Source organism: Lolium perenne, chromosome 2 (genome assembly GCF_019359855.2).
Source record: "Lolium perenne isolate Kyuss_39 chromosome 2, Kyuss_2.0, whole genome shotgun sequence".
NCBI lineage: Eukaryota > Viridiplantae > Streptophyta > Magnoliopsida > Poales > Poaceae > Lolium > Lolium perenne.
The window spans coordinates 172,462,450-172,484,785 of NC_067245.2; the positions used below are offsets into that span (position 1 = coordinate 172,462,450).

The 22,336-nt window shown below is 44.3% G+C and overlaps 1 protein-coding gene across 1 annotated transcript; it reads left to right on the forward strand.

The window, feature by feature from the left end:
* Positions 1-2,224: 2,224 nt before the first annotated feature.
* On the forward strand, positions 2,225-3,946 carry LOC127333946 (uncharacterized). The gene has a single exon (XM_071825154.1). The coding sequence runs from the start codon at positions 2,267-2,269 to the stop codon at positions 3,536-3,538; it is 1,272 nt and encodes a 423-aa protein (XP_071681255.1). The 5' UTR covers positions 2,225-2,266; the 3' UTR covers positions 3,539-3,946.
* Positions 3,947-22,336: the final 18,390 nt, after the last annotated feature.

Here is a 22,336-nt window from a genome sequence, read left to right on the forward strand (position 1 = left end):
CGTCGTCGGCACAGTTCTGGTCGGGGACTGCCCGATCACCGTCGGCACAGACTGACCGTCGGCACAGATTGTTGTGCCGACGGTTATACCGTCAGCATAGTATTTCAAAATTTTCAAATTTTTTTTGAAAAAAGATTCAAATTATGTTTTTTTAATATTTTTTCCAATTTTCTTCTTATTCTTTTTTACTTGTTAATCTTTTCACAATCACACTTACACTTAGTACACCTAATATTAGGTCAAATTGCACTTGTAGTCAAACTTCCCAATTGGTCACCCATCTTCACACTACTCCCGCCCCAGCACGCTTAACTTCTTGGTTCTCTTCGGATGAGCTTCCATGAAAGAAATGACGCCCTTGTTGTTAATACTACCATATCAATCATATTAACCCTTTGACCGTGCTGCCACATCTCTATATTTTTGAATTCTAAACAATTACTTAAATAAACAACAATGAATATATAAAAATAATAATAATATAGAATTTGAAAAACAATTAAATGATTTCATTTTTGTCTTTTTATTTAATATGGAATAATTAATATCAGTAAATACGAATTTGGCAAATAATATGTCTAAATTGATCAGAAAAATGAGAGGAATACAAATATGACATCCATATCATATTTTGAACCTACAATTTAATTTACCCAATCAAGTACATCTAGTTTAAATCTGGTTGACTTTATCGGAAATGAGGTGGGAAACGGCCTCGGCATGACATAGTTTGCCGAAATGAGATCATATTTGGCACGTGTGTTGGCCCTAGGATGGGAAGCAAGACCTCGGACGCGGATTTCTAATCCGGCCCACGGGAAACCATCTTTTCATTTTTAGCGTGCCCAAACGGTTTTTATTTGTGAAGTAGCTACATAGGGCGCATTTTAGTATGACGTGAAACCTCCGTGCGATGATAGTAGACCACCTACGCACCACCTATCACATGGCATGTACACGCGTTAGCTATTTGAGAACCCATGCGGCTTCCGGCGGTGTCCCGCCGAATCCGCTGGAAACTGACCGGATTTGAACTAGGGCTCAACTATCAGTCGCTCCAGAAATTCCGGAAAAAATGTTTTTAGTTTTACGACGCATCATTATATGTGCTAATTTTTGTCCTTTTAGTTTTTTCGCAAATGGGTGCACCCGCACGCCCGGTACGGCGATACCGCATGTCCTAGGGGGGCCTGTTTTGGCCAGATGGCAATTTGAACGAAGTCAAAAAATCCCACTGAGCCGCGTGGTGTCATTTTATAAGTCATAGTAACTATTCCGTTTGTCAAAACTGGGATGTGGCAATTATTTTGGAAAACCCTTCACGAAAAGAGCTATCACGTCCGGGGTTCTATGGATTTCAGGGGAAATGAGGTGGGAAACGGCCTCGGTATGGCATAATTTGCCGAAACGAGGTCATATTTGGCACGTGTGTGGGCCCTAGGATGGTAAGCAATACCCCAGACGTGGATTTCTAATCCGACCCACGAGCGACCATTTTTCATTTTTGGCGTGTGTAAAAACCATGAAACCTCGAACATTATAGCTTATTTCAAAGAAAATTTATTTAGGTATTCGAAATATTCCATTTTTGATATTTTTCTATGATAGATCTTATTTTTCTGCAAAATTTGATATATTATACTTATTTTTCTCAGTTAGAATGATTTAGTTATGCTTTTTTGAAGACTGGCATGGAGAAATAGGAAAAAGCTATGCCGACGGTTAAACCGTCGGCACAGGTCTGTAGTGGAAAAAAAGGAAAAAAAATGTTGTGCCGACGGCTAGACTGGTCCTGTGCCGACGGCCAGAACTGTGTCGACGGTGACCGTTGGCACATCCAGCCTGTACCGACGGCCAATTTAACGCCGACGGTCATCCTCGTCGCCGCGCTCCGGAGGCTACTGTGCCGACGGTCCCGACATTAGGCCGTCGGCACATCGCCTGGCCGTCGGCGTACGGCAATTCTCCCGTAGTGAACCGTGGCCTACTTTTTCAAGACATTGCCACATCTATGTTTGGCATGGAATCAGCTGGCTGGTAAGTACACTGGGATTCATAACAAACTGGGACACCTACATTTAGCTTGAGTGCTAGTTAACCATGTGTTTTTTGCTACATTTAGGCTCCCCATCTCACTAAATTTAGTATCTTGCTTAGTCAGATCCTTGCCGTATATATAGCTGCAACAGGTCATCGCCTTGTTCTTGCAAATTTTTCTCTAAATTTTGCCAGGTCTGGGATCCTCAATTCCAAGGGGGGAGACACCATGAGATATCTATGCTTCGTGACTTCCCTAGCCATATTGTTCATCAGCAACGTGCGACTTGGTGTGACCGCGCGCCTCCTGGCTGAAATTCCGAATGGTGCTCAGCCGGTGCCGGTTCCTCCCGCCGGCCAGCCGCGGAACATCCCGGTGAACCTTCCCGTCAACATTATTCCGAATGGCGAGCCAGCTACACCGGCGCCCATTATTCCCGCCGGCCAGCCGAAAAACGTCCCGGCCAACCATCCGTTGAACATCCCAAAGGGCCAGCCAGGTCTACCAGCGCCGCTTCCTCCTGCCGGCCTGCCAGCAAACATTCCGGCCAAGCTCCCGGTGGACATCCCGGCCAACCTTCCAGTCAACATCCCGAATGGTCAGCTACGTGCACCGGCGCTGCATCCTCCACCCGGACTGCCGGGAAACGCTCCGGCCAACCTCCCAGTGGACATCCAAGCCAACCTTCCCCCGAATGTCCAGCCAGGTGCACCGGCGCCGCTTCCTCCCCCCGGACTGCCAGGAAACGCTCCGGCCAACCTCCCAGTGGACATCCAAGCCAACCTTCACGTGAACATCCCGAATGTCCAGCCAGGTGCATCGGCGCCGCTTCCTCCCCCAGGACTGCCAGGAAACACTCCGGCCAACCTCCCGGTGGACATCCAAGCCAATCTTCCCGTGAAGATTCCGAATATCCAGCCAGGTGCGCCAGCCCCGCTTCCTCCTCCCGTTCTGCCAGGAAACACTCCGGCCAACCTCCCTGTGGACATCCCGGACAACCTTCCCGGGAACCTCCCTGCTAACCTGCCGGGGAACCTGCCGGCGAACCTCCCTGCTAATGTTTCACCAGGGATGCTTGCAAACGTGCCACCTGCGATGCTAGCCACTGTGCCACCAGAGATGCTAGCCAAGCTCTCTGGCAATGTTACGCCGGAGATGTTGTCCAAGATCCCGCCGGACGTTCTGGCCAAGATCCCGCCGGGCCAGCTGCCGCCGGACGTGACGCCAGAGATGATTGCAACGCTCGCCTCGATGAAGCAGCAGCAGCAGCAGCAAGGGCAACCTGTTGCTGGTGCCGCCCAGAACAACGCGGCGGCGGCCGGCGCAGCGGGGTTGCCCATCCCCAAGATGCCGGACTTCGCGGGGCTGGCCAACATCTCATTCCCACCGATGCCTTCGGCGTCGCTACCGCAGATGCCGGAAAACGTCACGCTTTTCGGGTTCGACGTGGAGATCCCTAAGTTCATCAACAAGATGGTCAACGAGCACACCGAATCCTGAATGAAAGGCAGCTTCTTCTCCGGGTGGCACATGCGCGAGCACGACAGACTGTTGATCCAAGGTTGGGTTCTCAATGTTGCCGCCGATGTACTTGTATATGCTGTGATCCAAAAGTTGTTTGGTAAACTCACCGATCTTGCTACTCGGGAGCAAGGTTATGAAAAAAATTAGATCATGGATGGGGCTGCACTTTGTGCATGTGTTGTATAGGAATTCCGTGTTGTATATACATCATACTAGCTCATTTGTTAAGAACCACCTGCTACTTCACAGTATTATGAACAGGTGTGGATCCATGTAAGTAGATTCATTCATGTAAGGCTGCAAGCATGATCATGTCACTAGGAACACGCAGATGGTGCGGCTGATTTGGGGCGGAGGTGATATCACAATCACTCTTTCTATTCAGGTTTCCTCGAGATTCGAGTCTATGTGAAAAAGGAATCTACAGCTGCCATGTGTGCAAAAACAAAAGTACTCTTGACAATATTGCATGTACTATTCAAACAAACTTGGAAGAATTTTATAAAATCAGTACGACATATAGCAGGACTACATGGACATAGTGTCCGAACTACATACCCAAATATTAGAGAACTCTATAGATACGGTTTACGAAATCATTTTTAAAATATTGAATATTAGACTCATTTTTAAGAGCTCGTTGCGAGGAAGTCAAATATGAAAACAAAAAATCATTTGCATTTGTTACGTGAAAGTTGTGCTAGTTTTTCATTTAGTAATGCATTTGAAGAAGGAAAACTTCTAAAGTGAGTAGTCAAATATGTGGGACCCAGGAATGGACATCTCTATGTCAACTCTGTGTTGAATATATTAGCAAATTTCCCCATTTGATCAAAGAAAACAGTAGATAAAACATGACTAAAAAGATTGAGACTAAACTAGTCATGCAAATCACCATAGAATAAAGGAGCAACAAGTCTAAACAGATTGATAAGAGCAATGTGTTTCCTGACAATGAGCCTGAACATGTTGCTAGGAGAAGGAAGAACATCATGATCTCATAAAAGGAAGGCAAGAACACATACGATCCAGAAGAGGAACCAGCGGTGGTGTTGTCGCCGTTGAGAGCCATGTCGCTGAAGAGGTTGCTGATGTCGGGGAAGAAGTCGTCGTTGGGAAAGTAGTCGTCGTTGGGAAAGTAGTTGTCGGCCTCCGTGTCGATGTCGAAGTCAGCAGTCGCGCTAGAGCGCTCCCCAAAAACCTTATCGCCTCTCTCCCGTACAGGATCACAAGAGACGGGGTTCCGGAGGCCTGCTGTCCCGTCCAGCGGTGCACGCCGGTAGACGGGATGGAGAAGTCTTGAGCGGCGGCGCAACGCTCTGGAACCGAGTGGTAGGCGCATATGGTGTTGTGTCTCGTCGTGTATCTCTGGAGAGGAGCGACCTCTTTTATAGGCATAGAGTGAGGAGCTGAACAGGCCACGCGGGGAGATGAAACGAAGGGCCAGGGAGGTGAACCGAACAGGCAGCAGCCAAAGCTGAACAGCCTTCAAACGTTTCAGATTCTTGCGTCTGTTCATATACCCATTCGTGAGTGGCAAAAAGAAAGAGAGAGATGCTCTTGGCTCGAGGCATTTCCGCAACCCGTGACGAGGCGAGCGGCGTCGGAGGAGTAGCGCGCGTGTGGTCAGCTCCTATTATTTCTCTCATACAAATGGTATGAAGAGCTCTCCTTATAAGCTGCTCCAACTCTTCTTCAACTAGCAATGTGGGACTAAACTTTTGTTCCACCCCCTGCCATGCATGAATGGGCCAAATGGGCCTCTAGGATTTATTAGAAATTTATGGAATATTTATTGTGTTGATCCAATATGAGCCAAAATTCCAACACTCTGACCCATATGATCTTCACGGATGCATTTTCGCATGTCATGGCCTTTTCATAAGGCTCGTTTGCTAGTTAGTAAGATACTTTGCACTAGGTTTAGGGCTTCTATGTAGTGTAGAGTTTTCACGTACGTAGATTCTGATATTTGACTAAGTTTCATATTAGCATTCCATGGCATGTTATGTTGCATGGAACATTCGGCAGGAGCGGCTTATTTTAAGGCGAAGCAATTCCGCTTTGAAAATGGCGCAACTGATCAGAGATGATCTCGATATTCTAAAGAAGGCCTTTTCCGCTAATTAGGTTGTTGAGTTTGCCTTGTTTCCCATAGTATATTGTCTATGAAGCTGGACCCTTTTGTCCATATTAATGCCCAAACAAAGGTGATGTTCCCACAAATAGATGAGTTAGTTCTCAGTCAAGTCTATCATCGTTCATCCCATTACATCGCGATTTGTGCACATATGAGTTACACATTAAGGGTCCTGATGGTTTCCCTGCTGAATTTTATCAGATTTTCTGGGATACCATTAAGGGGGATTTTCTAGAAATGTTCAGCGTTTTACACGATGGACAACTAGAATTATTCCGTCTAAATTTTAGTGAGGTTATCTTGTTACCCAAAGTTAAAGAGGCAGAACGGATTCAACAATATAGACCCATTTGCCTCTTAAATGTAAGTTTCAAGATATTCACGAAAGTGGCCACCATTAGACTGAATTCTGTGGCTGATCATGTGGTAAGACCTTCGCAAACCGCTTTCATGCAAGGACGCAATATCCTAGATGGGGTTGTGATTCTACATGAGGTGGTTCACGAACTTCATACCAAAAAGATGAATGGGGTAATCTTAAAACTCGATTTTGAGAAAGCTTATGATAAAGTGAACTGGTCTTTTCTCCATCAGACACTCCGGATGAAAGGTTTTTCACCGGAGTGGAGAGCGTTGATCAATAATTTTGTGTATGGAGAAAGTGTTGCGATTCGGGTCAATGATGACACGGGACGTTTAAGGTTTACGCCAAGGCGATCCTCTATCACCACTTTTATTTAATATAGTGGCCGATATGCTCGCTATTCTGATTGAACGTGCAAAAACGGATGGCCAAATTGAAGGAGTGATTCCACATCTTGTTGATGGAGGTTTATCAATCCTTCAATATGCCGATGATACAATTTTATTTATGGAACATGATCTTGATAAAGCTCGAAATCTTAAGCTAATTTTGGCTGCTTTTGAACATTTATCGGGACTCAAAATAAACTTCCATAAAAGTGAATTGTTCTGTTTTAGCGATGCTCAGGACTCAGTCGCCGAATATTCGGAGCGGTTTGGTTGTGGGCATGGATAGTTTCCTATCAACTATCTGGGTATCCCGATTCATCATCGGAGATTGACGATAGCTGAATGGAAACTAGTCGAAGAAAGACTTCAGAAAAGACTTAGTAGTTGGAAAGGTAAATTACTATCCCTTGGAGGAAGATTGGTTCTCGTTAATTCAGTACTCACCAATATGGTGTTGTATATGATTTCCTTCTTCATTCTACCAAAAGGTGTCTTACACAAACTCGATTATTATAGATCGAGATTCTTTTGGCAAGGGGATAGTGAAAAAAAGAAGTATCGACTCGTCAAGTGGTCTGTTGTATGCCGACCTAAAGATATGGGTGGGTTAGGAGTTCATGACCTTTAGGTCAAGAACTCAGCCTTATTGGGAAAGTGGCTATTTAAGCTACTTACCGAGAATGGCATATGGCAGACCATGGTTAGAAGAAAGTACATAGGTGAAAAGGCGTTATCCCAGATCCTTTGGAAACCGGGAGATTCGCATTTTTGGGCTGGCCTAATGGCAACGAAGAAATTCTTCTTCAGATATGGTACTTTCATTATTAAGGATGGATCACAGATACGTTTCTGGGAGGATACATGGCTAGGGAATAGGCCTCTCTCAGAACAATATCCAGCGTTATTTGGCATTGTCCGTCGCAAAAGTGATACCATTGCTTCCGTAATGGCAACCTCACCTCCGAATGTGACGTTTAGACGAGATTTAATTGGTCCGAGACTTATTGCATGGAATGCCCTACTGTTGCGTTTGGCATCCGTTCAGTTGTCGGAAGGGCAAGATGAATTTCGATGGAACTTACAGTCCAATGGAAAGTTCTCTGTAAGTTCTTTGTACAATGCCATTCTCCAACCGGTCATACCAGTTGATAAGAACAAGAAAATTTGGAAGATGAAGATACTGCTTAAAATTAAGATTTTTTGCTGGTATCTACGTCGAGGAGTAATCCTAACCAAAGATAATCTTGTGAAACGGAATTGGTATGGGAATATGCAGTGCGTTTTTTGTCAACAAAATGAGACGATTAAGCACTTGTTCTTCCAATGCCGCTTTGCCAGATCCATATGGTCATGCATCCAAATAGCTTCTGATCTGTATCCCCCGACTAGTGTGGCCAATATCTTTGGTAATTGGCTTCATGGAATCGATCACAGATTTAGAACGTTTATTAGGGTGGGAGCGTTTGCCTTGATATGGTCGCTATGGCTGTCTAGAAATGACAAAGTTTTTAATGATAAAGTTTGTTCTCTCCTGCAGGTTATTTACAGATGCACAGCTACTCTCCGTTCATGGTCTGCTCTACAGAAGGTGGAGAACCGAGACCTGTTTATGGAGGTCTGTACACGGTTGAAAGACACGGCGAGGAATACTTTTTCCCAACATGGGTGGCGGCATAATCTACGGATTGGCCCTCCGCCTTCTTCCTAGGCGTTTTTACATTCACTCTGCTTGTTATGTAATTCGCCTCCTTTTTTTTCCATCACTATTGAGACTCGTTTGAACGGCTGTGTGCATCTTAGTTATGCAGAGGTCGGGTGTAATTGTTTTTAAGTAATAAAGCGCCCATTATCTAAAAAAAAGAGTTACACATTGGATTGCAAACTGAGTTTTTTTCCAGTTGCAAATGGAGATCCAATTAAGAAAATAATTTGAATGGTTTGTTTTGTGATTCGTGCTAATCATGGGTTTCAACTAAGATTTGATGATGTCATCTAACTGACAACTAAGTTAGTTCCCAGCTGACTATAAGAACTAGTCACGCCTTAAAAAATGTTAAAGCTTGGGTCACCAAATTCCTGAAATCCATCTTTTGACCAATATTTCATAGACACCTCAACATGAGTCTGAACCTTGTATAATCTTTTCTTTGAGAAATCAAATGGGCATGAACTCTATCTCTCTACTCTCCCTCCTCAATGCTCTAAATTGTTTTTATTTTGTATGCACCATCCAAACAAAGATCTTAGAAAATTCCTGTGTTTACGATCATATGGGAATTCATAGTACGTTGCACCTCAATCCTTTTTGTTTCCATATATTTCCAAACTCGCGTAACAAAAAAGAAGTTCTTAGCTAGGAAGAATCAGTAATCATGTGTGTTGTGGAATAACTAATCTTACATGGATATCGTATATAGTCCTACATAGCATTTAGGTGCCAAATTGACAATATCAAGAAACTAGTCATGGCCAGCAAGTAGAAGTACAAACAAGAGTTAAGAGAAAAGATCAAAGAAAGAAGGCTCAAGAGTCAAGATGAAAAAGAACATTTGGCAGGGGAATGGTTATATGTAGACAAGTCTATCTTGAACCATGAACTGGTGGACAATTAACATTACCTCAACTTCCCTTCCTACCTATCACCATAAGGATAGCTTTGATCATTTATTAATGACCCCTAGTACATCAGTAGTCTTACATGAGAATATTTAATTTACTCTCACTTGAATAAAATCAAGGGACGTTAGGATTGAGTATGGGGAGTTTCTTATGACTAGGATCAATGTCGAGGATGGGCAATTTGAGTCCTCCTTGAGGAGTTGCATACAACTTGAGCATTCAACCAAATATCCCCGGACTCCTTCCTAATATGCATGTATAATTTAGGTTGTGCTCCAATGACGCGACCATAACTATTAAGGAAACATCGACATGGCAATTTTATTAGTGTATGGTGAAATTTTTTCATAAGGTTGACCCCATGCACACCCTCTATTAGCTTTGTGTTGCAACCACTCGACGAGACACATCTAGCTCCATGTTGTATCCACGACATGTCCCATGTCATTCATTATCGTGTATAGAAAAAAAAAATTGTATGTGTAAAAAAATACCGCAAATTTGCTATGTATTACTAGCCTAAAAATGGGAAAATTTGATGGTCCTCAGAAGGTGTAATTTGCTCATAATTGAAAGTTGTACTATGTTCATTTGCTTTTGGTACGAAAACATAGTATTGTAATTTTAAAAAAATTGTAAGAAATTACACAATCTGATGTCCATATTCAAGTGCAATGTAAGTTTTTGTCAAAAACGGGGTTTTTAAAATTGCATTTTCCGGGCTCGGTTTGTCGAAGGCACACCAGGTGGTTTGTCTTCATCAATTGTTTCACAGACATACCGACAAAGGCGTGTGATGTAAAAAAACATTTAGTTTATGTAGACATTTTTGATAATTTTTTATTTTACATAACGGCATCCCTTATTTGTTCCCCTAACATACTTCTCAGGGTCTCTTCAATTTGGACCCCTGAACTAAAAATTAGAATTGCAGTGTGCATAATCCGACCTTAATGTTAAATATTATATATGGTGAAATTGGGTTTACATGAGGCCCAACTACACCAAATAAGGGTGTGCATAACCCAACACAAATTAAAAATTCGAAAGGGGGCCGAATTGGTTATTTTCTTATTTTGGTTATGGTTTCAGTTAGTAAAAGAACTCACCGTTAATAACCTAAAACCTATTGCTTAGACTAAAAAGTATAGTAAACTTCCACTAGGCTCAATATTTGTTGCATAGTGGCATGTTGCTCAGTCCAACACACATCGCTTCACTCGCAGTCGGTCTATGATGCATCATTGGTCCTCGCGCATACGCACCTCGTGTATTGTGACTTTGAGCCTCACACTCCTTCTAATTGTGTGAACTTTTTTTTATTATGTTTATGGATTATTTGGGTTATTAAGGAATAGATCTTTTAGTTTTATTATAATCTCCTTTGGTTATTTGGAATACATGGTCGTCAAAGGAAACACTATTTGAAAACTCGCGTTGAACTTTGGTTATCACGAAAACCATGGTCGTCTCTGAGGGTGTGCGAGTTGCACGACCACACAGTCCCCCCCCCCCCCCCCCAAATATTGCATGTCGTAGGCGACTATAGATCGGATTCGGGTAATGGATGAGTTCATCCATTGGCACATTGGCGAAGACATACCTGCCATATGGGCCTATTTAGCATAACGGTACGTGGTAAGTCAAGGGACATGCTAGTGCGGGTCAACGAAGATTGGTCAAATGAGGTACTTGTGTGACTCAACCATACTTGGACAAAGTCCAAGCCTATCCCCCCCCCCCCCCCCCCACCCCACACACACACACACAATTCCACAAAGTAGAATGACAAACAACGATGTTGTGCCGCCCTAACGGTGGAACCTGCGTGGACATGCGGCGCTGCTGCAGTTCGCTAACATGATTTTACGCGTAAGGAAATCAAGAAGGGCAAGTGCGCGCGAAGGGGAAGATATGAAGGGTGGGCTGTGAAAATGACGTACGACCAGCGAAAATCTAATGTCCTCCCACGAGGTTGCAGGTGACTTGTAGTTAGATGAATTGGTCTGGTTAATGAAGGAAGAAATGTACGTGAGTAAATAGTTCTTTGGTAGGAGAGGACAGTTGCACCAGCACATAAGGAGACACGGAAACAGCACCCGCACCCCAACCCTAACCTCTCCCCCGCACCCCACCCTCCGCCGCCGCCGGTAGCGCCGCCGGGGCAAAGTCCCTCGGGGCGTGGCGGCGGCGGGGCCCCTTCCTCGTCGCCGCGTGGAGATCGGCGGCCGGATCCCCACCTCCTCGATGCATGTCGGAGCAGACGCGCGTGGGATGGGCGACGACGACGGCGGCCCTCCTCCCGTCGACTGTCCCCTGGCGGACCGGTCGGCACGGGTGGGATGGGTGGCGCTGCGGTCTCCCTCCTCTCGTCGGCTTCCCGCAGCACTCCGGCAGGGGTTGGTGGTGGGCGGCGGCCAGACCCTCGGTCTGCGCCATGCCATCCACCCCCGCCTCTCGTTAGTGCGTGGAGGCGATCTCGGGCATCTTCCGCGACACGAGGGCGCCCGGGGCAGCAGCCTTGGGTTTGACGGAGGAGGTGGCCTCTTCTTCGCCGGAGAGGGTCGGCCTGCGGTTGGTGGTGGTGGTTTTTTGATCTATCATCGCCATCCGGCGGTGAGATGGAGGTGCATGGAAGCCGGCGATGGTGTCGCCGGTGGAGGGTTGGTTTGGCCAGCCCGGGATTGTCGCCGACGTGGGGGTCCGGCCTGAATAAAGGCGGCGGTCCTAGGGCCTCACTTGCGTGAAGAGGAGGACCTACCGGAGGCCTGGACTCGTGATCTGGCCGGAGGGTTGAGTTCCGGAAGGCTCCGCCGGTGAATGTAACAGTGCTTTGCCTGGAGTTTGCTGGATCGGAGGTATTCGATCGTGCGCACCCATGCGTTTATTCCGACCGTTTGGTTCTGGAGGGAGCGGCGCGAAGCACTTTTTCTGTGTTGACATCAAGTGACTATGGATCCATGATGAAAGTCGGAAGAAGAGAATTTCATGAAGGCCGGAGGGGAGGACTAGCTAAGGGAGGTTCAAGTCTCCGCGCTGTTGAGGGGCTTGCTTGGTGTCCGGGCTTCACAGCAGCAGTATGAAAGTGGGGGCGACAACAAATGTGAAGCGCGGAGTCCTACCTTTCAGGGTGAAAACCCAAGATCTGGCCTTAACTGGTTGTGCCTGGCAGTGACCTTGGTAGAGGCATTGTTTTGAGAGTGGGGACTATCTTCAGGGTGAAAACCTAAGATCTTTGATCGGGCGACGACGGTGTTGGAGTACTGTTCCCTTCTTGGAGGCGTCGTTTTTTGGAGAGTCTGCAAATCAGGTGTTGTCATGGTGGTGGATGTATTGCTGTTGTTAGGACCGAGATACTGTAGCGGGACTTTTGTTTCTTAGTTTTCTTTTTGTTTTTTTGGCTGTGTGCATCCGTAGTGCCATTAGGGTGGTGCGTTGTTGCAGAGGCTGGGTGTAATTGGTATCTATCGATATTAATATATTCCCTTTATCGAAAAAAGTTCTTTGGTACGAAAATTGCTAAACACTATAATGTATGTAGTGAGTAATTTCAATTCAACTTCTTCTCTAGACTAAATGTTCAATGTTGTAGCCTTTCCACAAGCCTTAGAAGATATGAATCATGAATTCTGATGTAAAATGTTCAAGTATGTGTATTGTACCATTCATTTAATTTCATACTTTGAGTACTTGAATTGGTCGTGCTTCACCTGACGTTTGGAAATCTTTACTATTATATTGCAGTTGGGGATGGTGTGCACTTTGACATCAAACATTGGAGAAATCTCAACTGTTAATCACCCTCAAAAACCACCATCCGTTCCCACGTCGCTCAAAAAAAAGGCTAAGAATTTATTACTACCAATGAAATCGCCTCAAGCAAAGAAACAATCTGTCTGGTAAAAAAAAGGAAACAATCTCTTTACTATTATATTGCAGTTGGGGATGGTGTGCACTTTGACATCAAACATTGGAGAAATCTCAACCGTTAATCGCCCTCAAAAACCACCATCCGTTCCCACGTCGCTCAAAAAAAAGGTTAAGAATTTATTACTACCAATCAAATCGCCTCAAGCAAAGAAACAATATGTCTGGTAAAAAAAGGAAACAATCACGTCTAGCATCCCAGCAGACAAGGAAACAATCTTTGCACTTTGCAATTTACACTTTTGCCTATGTCATCTCACCGCCCGAAAAACAAATCTCGGCTTTCCATTCTTGCATGTCAATAATGCCGGACTCTCCTTGTTTTCCTGTAAAGAAGTTACCTCCAAAATAATAGGAACGTGATCCTCTCCTTACAAATCGGCATAATCAGTTAACTAGTTGAATGCCTGTGCGTTGCTACAGTTTCTTAAATTATTTCGTCATCATATATATTTTTATATCTTTTTGTTCTATATCATCTAGCGTTGTGCACAACCGTGCATTGGTACGAAATACAAAACATCAATATTTTATTTTACTCCACAATTAGGAGTGATCAAACCGTGTCACCATAAACTCTCGTATCATCTTCTTGCTTCCTGTGATGTCTTTTCTCGTAAGATGACATGGTATTCTTTGTTTGTATTCATATCTTTAATAAAATTATGGCTCTATCATAAGCTCACTGTATTAATGAATTTCAAAGAACCTTACTTCGGTTTAGGTTGCCTTCACTAATGAGCTACGACTAAATGATCATGCCAAAAGCACCTTATTTTGGTTTATATTGGCTTGATGCATGTTGTTCTGCTCAATATATCAATGCAACCTTTGATACAGTTGCATCTATTTGGGTCATGTTCATTTCCTCTTGCTCTACACCATGACATTTTTCAATCATATGTGTCTGCTCAATAACTCTACATCAAGATTGATATTGAAAATTTTCTTCTTACTCCACGCCGAAATTATCATTGAAGACTGGACAATGCAATCAAGCACAAAGAACACCAACCAACACATGCTGAAAGTTAACATATTTCTTATTAACTGTTATAATCTTTTATATGATAATTAACAAAAAAAAATATGTACCTAATGGATATAGAAAATGTTGATTTTAAAGTTAACATATTTATCTCTCGGGTTAGTGTTTGATATCTATACATATAGGACACAATAGAATTGAGATCTTTGACTGTTTCTGCTCCTCGTCTTCTAAGTCTAGCAGTGTTACGGCGCGACCGAATCCACACACGGCATCATTGTGGTTAAAGCGGCTGCCGCCAAGCGCCGCGACAAGATCTGGTAAGGATTCACGACCACTACGACAAGGCGATGCAATGGTTCACAAACATGACGACTGATCGTCTTTATAAATTCTTAGTCCCATGTTGACAACAACGAAACAAAAAAATGGTGATACAAGTTTTTAGATACATGCTTGTTTTTGAATTTCATTAACTTCTGCAGTACACTTGGCTAACCATGCTTACACAATTATGAGAGAAGCAACACGGACTGGAAAGCTTGGAAGAGTCGTTGGCGGTTTTGGCGGTTTTGGCTCATGATCTCGTGCACGCCTGACCGAATACGGAAGTACCAGAAGACCACCGTTCTTCGTGGTTGTAAGGCATCTCAAATGAGGCGACCCAAAACAGTTACCCATTCATTTCGTTTTGGTTCGTTTGGTTCGCACCGCGAATATAATTTGGATAGTTTGACCTACCAAATCTGTGCCCATAGCAACACGACCCATTTTATCCATGCTGGCCATTTTGACCCGTTGGCCACATACAACAATTCAAACTGAATTCAAATATAAGCTAGAAGCACACAAACTTATGAAAATATTTTATTCATTCAAACATAATTTACATAGGAATATTTTTTAAACTACTCCCTAGCTTCCAGCGCAGCCATCTTCTCCATAGCCATGAGGCGAACGACCTCATCTAGGCCGGTTGATGTCACATCGCATCCTCCTTGGCCTTGGACTCTTCCACATTGCTCGGGCGATGGCGGCTGCCTCATCGTAGCCATTGGGGACGAGCACCTCCTGCTTCACCATAGTGGGAGGCACGTCGTCCTCCTCCTCATCGTTATCGTCTTCCTCCTCGTCCTCATCCTTGCTGGCTGCGGCGGTGAGGACGCCGTAGTCCTCGCATGCAGGCTAAAAATCCCGGACCAGCAGAGATCATTCGTCCCTGTCCCTAGAGATCACTTGTCGACGCCGCCAGAGATTGGGCTGCTTGATAGGAAACCGTTTCGTGGTGTGTCGTATTTGATCCTATACCAGTTAAAATGCTAGAGAAAATACGTAAAAGTTTTAGAGCTACCTAAAATCAGGCATCAACGCATTGTGCACATTCAGATTGAGAATGCCACGCATGGTTCATTAGAGTTGGTCTAGGCCCACGCGCGGTGCATGTAAAATGGAAACTATCTCATGCACGAATATTTCTTTCCTTATGCGCTAAAAAAAAACAAAGGATGAAATATTAATTATGGGCCAATTTGTGAGAGAAGACTTTGTAGCAAACGTTCAAAAAAATTTGGTAAGTATTTTAATGCCTGTGCGGGATTGATTGATACCGTCCGTGAGATTGTTTCCTAATTTTATCGGACGAAGTGGAGACCGTCAGATTGATTGAACGGCCAAGATCTTTTCAATGATGACCACCAAAGTGCGTTGAGTGTCAAACGACCAACTCCCATTTAATAGTAAAGATATGATAATTAACAAAAAAAAAAATGTACCTAATGGATATAGAAAATGTTGATTTTAAAGTTAACATATTTATCTCTCGGGTTAGTGTTTGATATCTATACATATAGGACACAATAGAATTGAGATCTTTGACTGTTTCTGCTCCTCGTCTTCTAAGTCTAGCAGTGTTACGGCGCGACCGAATCCACACACGACATCATTGTGGTTAAAGCGGCTGCCGCCAAGCGCCGCGACAAGATCTGGTAAGGATTCACGACCACTACGACAAGGCGATGCAATGGTTCACTAACATGACGACTGATCGTCTTTATAAATTCTTAGTCCCATGTTGACAACAACGAAACAAAAAAATGGTGATACAAGTTTTTAGATACATGCTTGTTTTTGAATTTCATTAACTTCTGCAGTACACTTGGCTAACCATGCTTACACAATTATGAGAGAAGCAACACGGACTGGAAAGCTTGGAAGAGTCGTTGGCGGTTTTGGCGGTTTTGGCTCATGATCTCGTGCACGCCTGACCGAATACGGAAGTACCAGAAGACCACCGTTCTTCGTGGTTGTAAGGCATCTCAAATGAGGCGACCCAAAACAGTTACCCATTCATTTCGTTTTGGTTCGTTTGGTTCGCACCGCGAATATAATTTGGATAGTTTGACCTACCAAATCTGTGCCCATAGCAACACGACCCATTTTATCCATGCTGGCCATTTTGACCCGTTGGCCACATACAACAATTCAAACTGAATTCAAATAAAAGCTAGAAGCACACAAACTTATGAAAATATTTTATTCATTCAAACATAATTTACATAGGAATATTTTTTAAACTACTCCCTAGCTTCCAGCGCAGCCATCTTCTCCATAGCCATGAGGCGAACGACCTCATCTAGGCCGGTTGATGTCACATCGCATCCTCCTTGGCCTTGGACTCTTCCACATTGCTCGGGCGATGGCGGCTGCCTCATCGTAGCCATTGGGGACGAGCACCTCCTGCTTCACCATAGTGGGAGGCACGTCGTCCTCCTCCTCATCGTTATCGTCTTCCTCCTCGTCCTCATCCTTGCTGGCTGCGGCGGTGAGGACGCCGTAGTCCTCGCATGCAGGCTAAAAATCCCGGACCAGCAGAGATCATTCGTCCCTGTCCCTAGAGATCACTTGTCGACGCCGCCAGAGATTGGGCTGCTTGATAGGAAACCGTTTCGTGGTGTGTCGTATTTGATCCTATACCAGTTAAAATGCTAGAGAAAATACGTAAAAGTTTTAGAGCTACCTAAAATCAGGCATCAACACATTGTGCACATTCAGATTGAGAATGCCACGCATGGTTCATTAGAGTTGGTCTAGGCCCACGCGCGGTGCATGTAAAATGGAAACTATCTCATGCACGAATATTTCTTTCCTTATGCGCTACAAAAAAACAAAGGATGAAATATTAATTATCGGCCAATTTGTGAGAGAAGACTTTGTAGCAAACGTTCAAAAAAATTTGGTAAGTATTTTAATGCCTGTGCGGGATTGATTGATACCGTCCGAGAGATTGTTTCCTAATTTTATCGGACGAAGTGGAGACCGTCAGATTGATTGAACGGCCAAGATCTTTTCAATGATGACCACCAAAGTGCGTTGAGTGTCAAACGACCAACTCCCATTTAATAGTAAAGATAATGCCCCTAATTTATCTTGTCACCCTCGCACGGGTACACGGTATTCCTTTTCAATCATCCACCTCGCGCATCCCTGCCGGCCGATCTATCTTTCTCTGTCGCCGACGAAAGCAAGTGCAAGGAGGAGATTAAGCAAGCTGACGATGCCGCCTGCATACGCGCGCATGCAAAAATGAGGCGGTGGATCTATCTGCGCCTCCTTACAACCGCAATCGGCGCCTGCTGGCTGCTACATCCACGGGTCGCCGCTGGTTCATTGCCCCGCCACCGGCTGACGCGACGACGACCACCGCCAGTTGTTGCTGCCGCGCGATCCATGTAGATTGCGCCGCCGGAGACAGGAGACCGTTACCCACTCTGCGCCCGCCGCCGCCAAGCTCTTTCATCACCAACCACCCCCTGATTTCGCTGTGGACTAACCAATGGCCGCCGGGAATGAGGCATGTCTTCTCCTTCTTCTCCTCCTTCTTCTTCTTCTTCTCCATGCCCCACATATTCCGGAGCCACCAAATTATCCAACCTCTCCTTCGAGGCTTGCACTTGTTCCTTCAATCGTGGATCGTGCCCTTGGATTCACTCCTTAGCTAGGCTCAGGTGGAACAACGATGGTGAAGAGTTGTTGGTTCAGACTGTTGGCTATACCACTGAAATTATCAGCGGTCATCCGTTGCAGGTACAACCATGTTTCATATTTTTGTGTGCTTGTAAGATCATAGATTCTCTACGTGTCCAAGTAAACAGGTGGAAGTTCAATTGATTATCAGATTCTGAATAATTCGTTACCATTTGTTTACTCAGAGCTGGAGTCCGCATGCGTCTATCCTGACTACTAAAGTCATGAGTGACTTTACAATCAATCCACGTTTTGACATTGGAAATGTAGCTCCAAATTGTACGCGTTTAAGATTAAAACCATGTAATGTTTTATAAATATGTCAATATGTCAGGTCAAAGAGGTGATCACTGTGGTGGACACAGCGCTGGTTACTTGCACAAAGACCATGGTTCAGTAGCTCCCCTGTTACCCAACAAACATCTCTTGTTTACTCATCTTGCCTCCACTGTCCTGGCATTATCACTTCCATTCGCCTGATACAAAACGAGTTTCTGAGGCAGCATACTTCTTCAAGGAAGGCATGGACATCACCCTTGGCGCTGGCCTTACAAAAGAACAGAGGACTACGTGGAGTGGCCAAGCGGACCAAACCGAGTAAGCTTCACGATCTGGCGGCGGGCCACAAAATGCTGCTCTCTTCATCTTGGAAGGCCTCCATGGAGTCGCTCCTTGGTCACACTTCTTGTGGAATGGTGATGGTGAGAAGCTAGCTGGTTCACACCGTTGACTATAAGCACTGAAATTATCTGTAATTATTAGTTGCAGGTTTCACCATCTTCCATATTTTTTGTGCTGGTTCAAATCTTAGTTCTTTGTATATGTGCAAATAATAGGACAAAATCACTATGAGGACTGGGTATAGCCAACACGCCAATGACGGCCACGACGCACTGGCGGAGACAGGAGGACCAGCAGGGCCCCTGTCCCCCTTCCCTAAAATTTGTATTTACGCGTAGATCCCTGCCTCTCTATGCCAAACTACAGCTATAAGCTACAGATTTTTTGCTCCGCCCCCTCTAATAGATGTTGTTTTCGCTTTGGCCCCCCTGATTCAGTTTTGTTGCCTCTGCGGCTCTGCCATTGCCACGGCGGAATAGCCTACCACACGTCCACACGATGGCGAGAAAGGTATTTTATACAACGCGCACAACGACATCAAAGACCACGTCCAAAGGAGCACGATGACAGGTAATTTTTTTACCAACATGGGGAATGATCCATCACTTTGCTCTACGTTGTTAGATAGAATATAAGACCCCTATGTGCCTTTTCAGCAAAATAGTACCTCTAAGAAGGATGGGCGAGTTCAACACCTTGAACTCCAGCCACTGAGTTACTTATTTCTCAAAGATGACAGTTAAGATTATTTACCTTCATTATCCAGATTAGGATTCAATTTTGCATCTTTTATGGTCACTCGCCATTTGCATCACCTAAACTTTAGGTTGTCGTGATGCTGAGAGACACGCCTAATCTAATATGTTGTTCCTGGACTAAGATGTTAAGTGATAAAGATTATTACTGCTTGGAAGCTCTTAACTGGGGTCATTACTCTAGATAAAGCATATGAGAAACTTGATGTTTCACCCTTCGTAGGTGATTCTATAACCTCACTTGCACTGAAATTATTTAATGAGTTTCATACTCTATTCATGCATGTTTACTATGACGGGAATTATAACTACAACAGTGAAATGTCAAACGCTAATTCTAAAATAAATAAACATATCAAAATCATGTTAGTATGACATGTCATCATAACAGACACAACCGTACCATATTTTATCTATTATATTGGCATGTAATTAAGAATTCCAATCGCGTTGATCTCAGTGCATGTAACACCTATTCATGTGACAATCTATGAGGATTTGTAGGTTCATATTTACTTCTTGTACAACTTAAATAGTTTGCTTAGTAGAAACCTAATTAGATATACTCAACATCCAGTGAAAAGAGCTTGCCCACGGTACGAAAGGTTTGGCATAATTCTATCTGAAATGGTAAGGGTCATACAATGCAGAGTCGACTTTGCCAATGTTGTCGAGTACAAGGGTAATACGACAAATAATTATGTCGAAGTTTGCTGAGTGGATGCACTAGGTGGGTGGAGTTGGTGATGGGATTCGTAGCATAGAAAACAAAAAATTTCCTACTGCGAGAACGCAATCCAAGCCAAGATGCAATCTAGAAGATGGGAGTAACGAGGGGATGAACGAGACTAACCCTTGAAGATTTCCAAAGCCTACAAGAGGAGGCTCTCGTTGCTGCGGTAGACGATCACCGCTTTCAAAAGCGCGTAGAAGATCTTGACGGTGCCACAATCGGGCAGCACCTCCGTACTCGGTCACACGTTCGGTGTTGATGAAGACGACGTCCTTCTCCCCGTTCCAGCGGGCAGCGGAAGTAGTAGATCCTCCTCGGAATCCCGGCAGCACGACGGCGTGGTGGCGGTGGTGATGGAGAACTCCGGTAGGGCTTCGCCTATGCGCTGCGGGAGTTGTATGTGGAGGAGGAGAGGCTAGGGTTTGGGGAGAGGGGGCTATGGGCGCCGTCCTCAAGGGGGGGCAGGGGTGGTGCAGCCAAGCCATGGGAAGCCCCCTCCCTCTCCTCCTCATTATATAGGTGGAACCCCAAGGGTTTGCCCAAAGTCTTCGAATAAGACCCCAACAGAAAAACTGCCTTATGGACGAAACCTAGAGGGACAGGGACTCTCCCCTTTCCCTCTTTTCTTGGCCAGCCAAGGAGGTGGAGTCCACCATGGACTCCACCCTCCCACTTGGTTTGGCTGGTTAGGGTTTGTGGAGTCCCTCCGGGACTCCTCCTTCCATAGTGATTTATTCCGGATAATTCTAGAAACCACCTTCCATAAATTCACCGGATCATTTCCAAATTTGGAAAGTGACTTCCTATAAATGAATCTTATTCTCCGGACCATTCCGGACCTCCTCGTGATGTCCTGGATCCCATCCGAGACTCCGAACAAAACTTTGAACTCCATTCCATATTCCATATCTATTTAAACGACATCAAACCTTAAGTGTGTCACCCTACGGTTCGCGAATTATGTAGACATGGTTGAGACCTCTCTCCGAACAATAACCAATAGCGGGATCTGGAGATCCATAATGGCTCCCACATATTCAACAATGACTTTAGTGATCGAATGAACCATTCACATACGATACCGATTCCCTTTGTCACGCGATATTTTACTTGTCCGAGGTTTGATCATCGGTATCTCTATACCTTGTTCAACCTCGTCTCCTGACAAGTACTCTTTACTCGTACCGTGGTATGTGGTCTCTTATGAACCATTCATATGCTTGCAAGCTATTTAGACGACATTCCACCGAGAGGGCCCAGAGTATATCTATCCGTCATCGGGATGGACAAATCCCACTGTTGATCCATATGCCTCAACTCATACTTTCCGTATACTTAATCCCACCTTTATAACCACCCATTTACGCAGTGGCGTTTGATGTAATCAAAGTACCTTTCCGGTATAAGTGATTTACATGATCTCATGGTCGAAAGGACTAGGTAACTATGTATCGAAAAGCTTATAGCAAATAATTTAATGACGTGATCTTATGCTACACTTAATTGGGTGTGTCCAATACATCATTCATTAATGACATAACCTTGTTATTAATAACATCCAATGTTCATGATCACGAAACCATGATCATCTATTAATCAACAAGCTAGTTATACAAGAGGCTTACTAGGGACTCCTTGTTGTTTACATAACACACATGTATCAATGTTTCGGTTAATACAATTATAGCATGGTATGTAAACATTATCATAAACACAAAGATATATTATAATAACCATTTATTATTGCCTCTTGGGCATATCTCCAACAGTCTCCCACTTGCACTAGAGTCAATAATGTAGTTTACATATGTAAAGATATAACACCTTGGCCTTCCGGTGCTTTATCATGTTTTGCTCACGAGAGAAGTTTTAGTCAACGGATCTGACATGCTCAGAAATGTATGTATTTTGCAATTCATTTGCGTCTCAACGCATCACTCATTTTCCAAATGAGTCGGCATTAAATATGTTTGGTCTTCTGGTGGAACCTTAATTCCACGATCTAAAATATGTCACTAATATTGTCATACACAATATAGCTTCAAAGTTCTGACACTATCGGAACTACACCAAGTTCTCAAAGAAACTCTTGACTTAACATCCTCAGTCATTGTCAAAAACAATGACATACTCTGCCTTCGTTTGTAGAATCCGTCACAATATTTAGAACCTTTTTTAAATCTTGCATAGACAACTTCTAGCTTATTGTGCTACC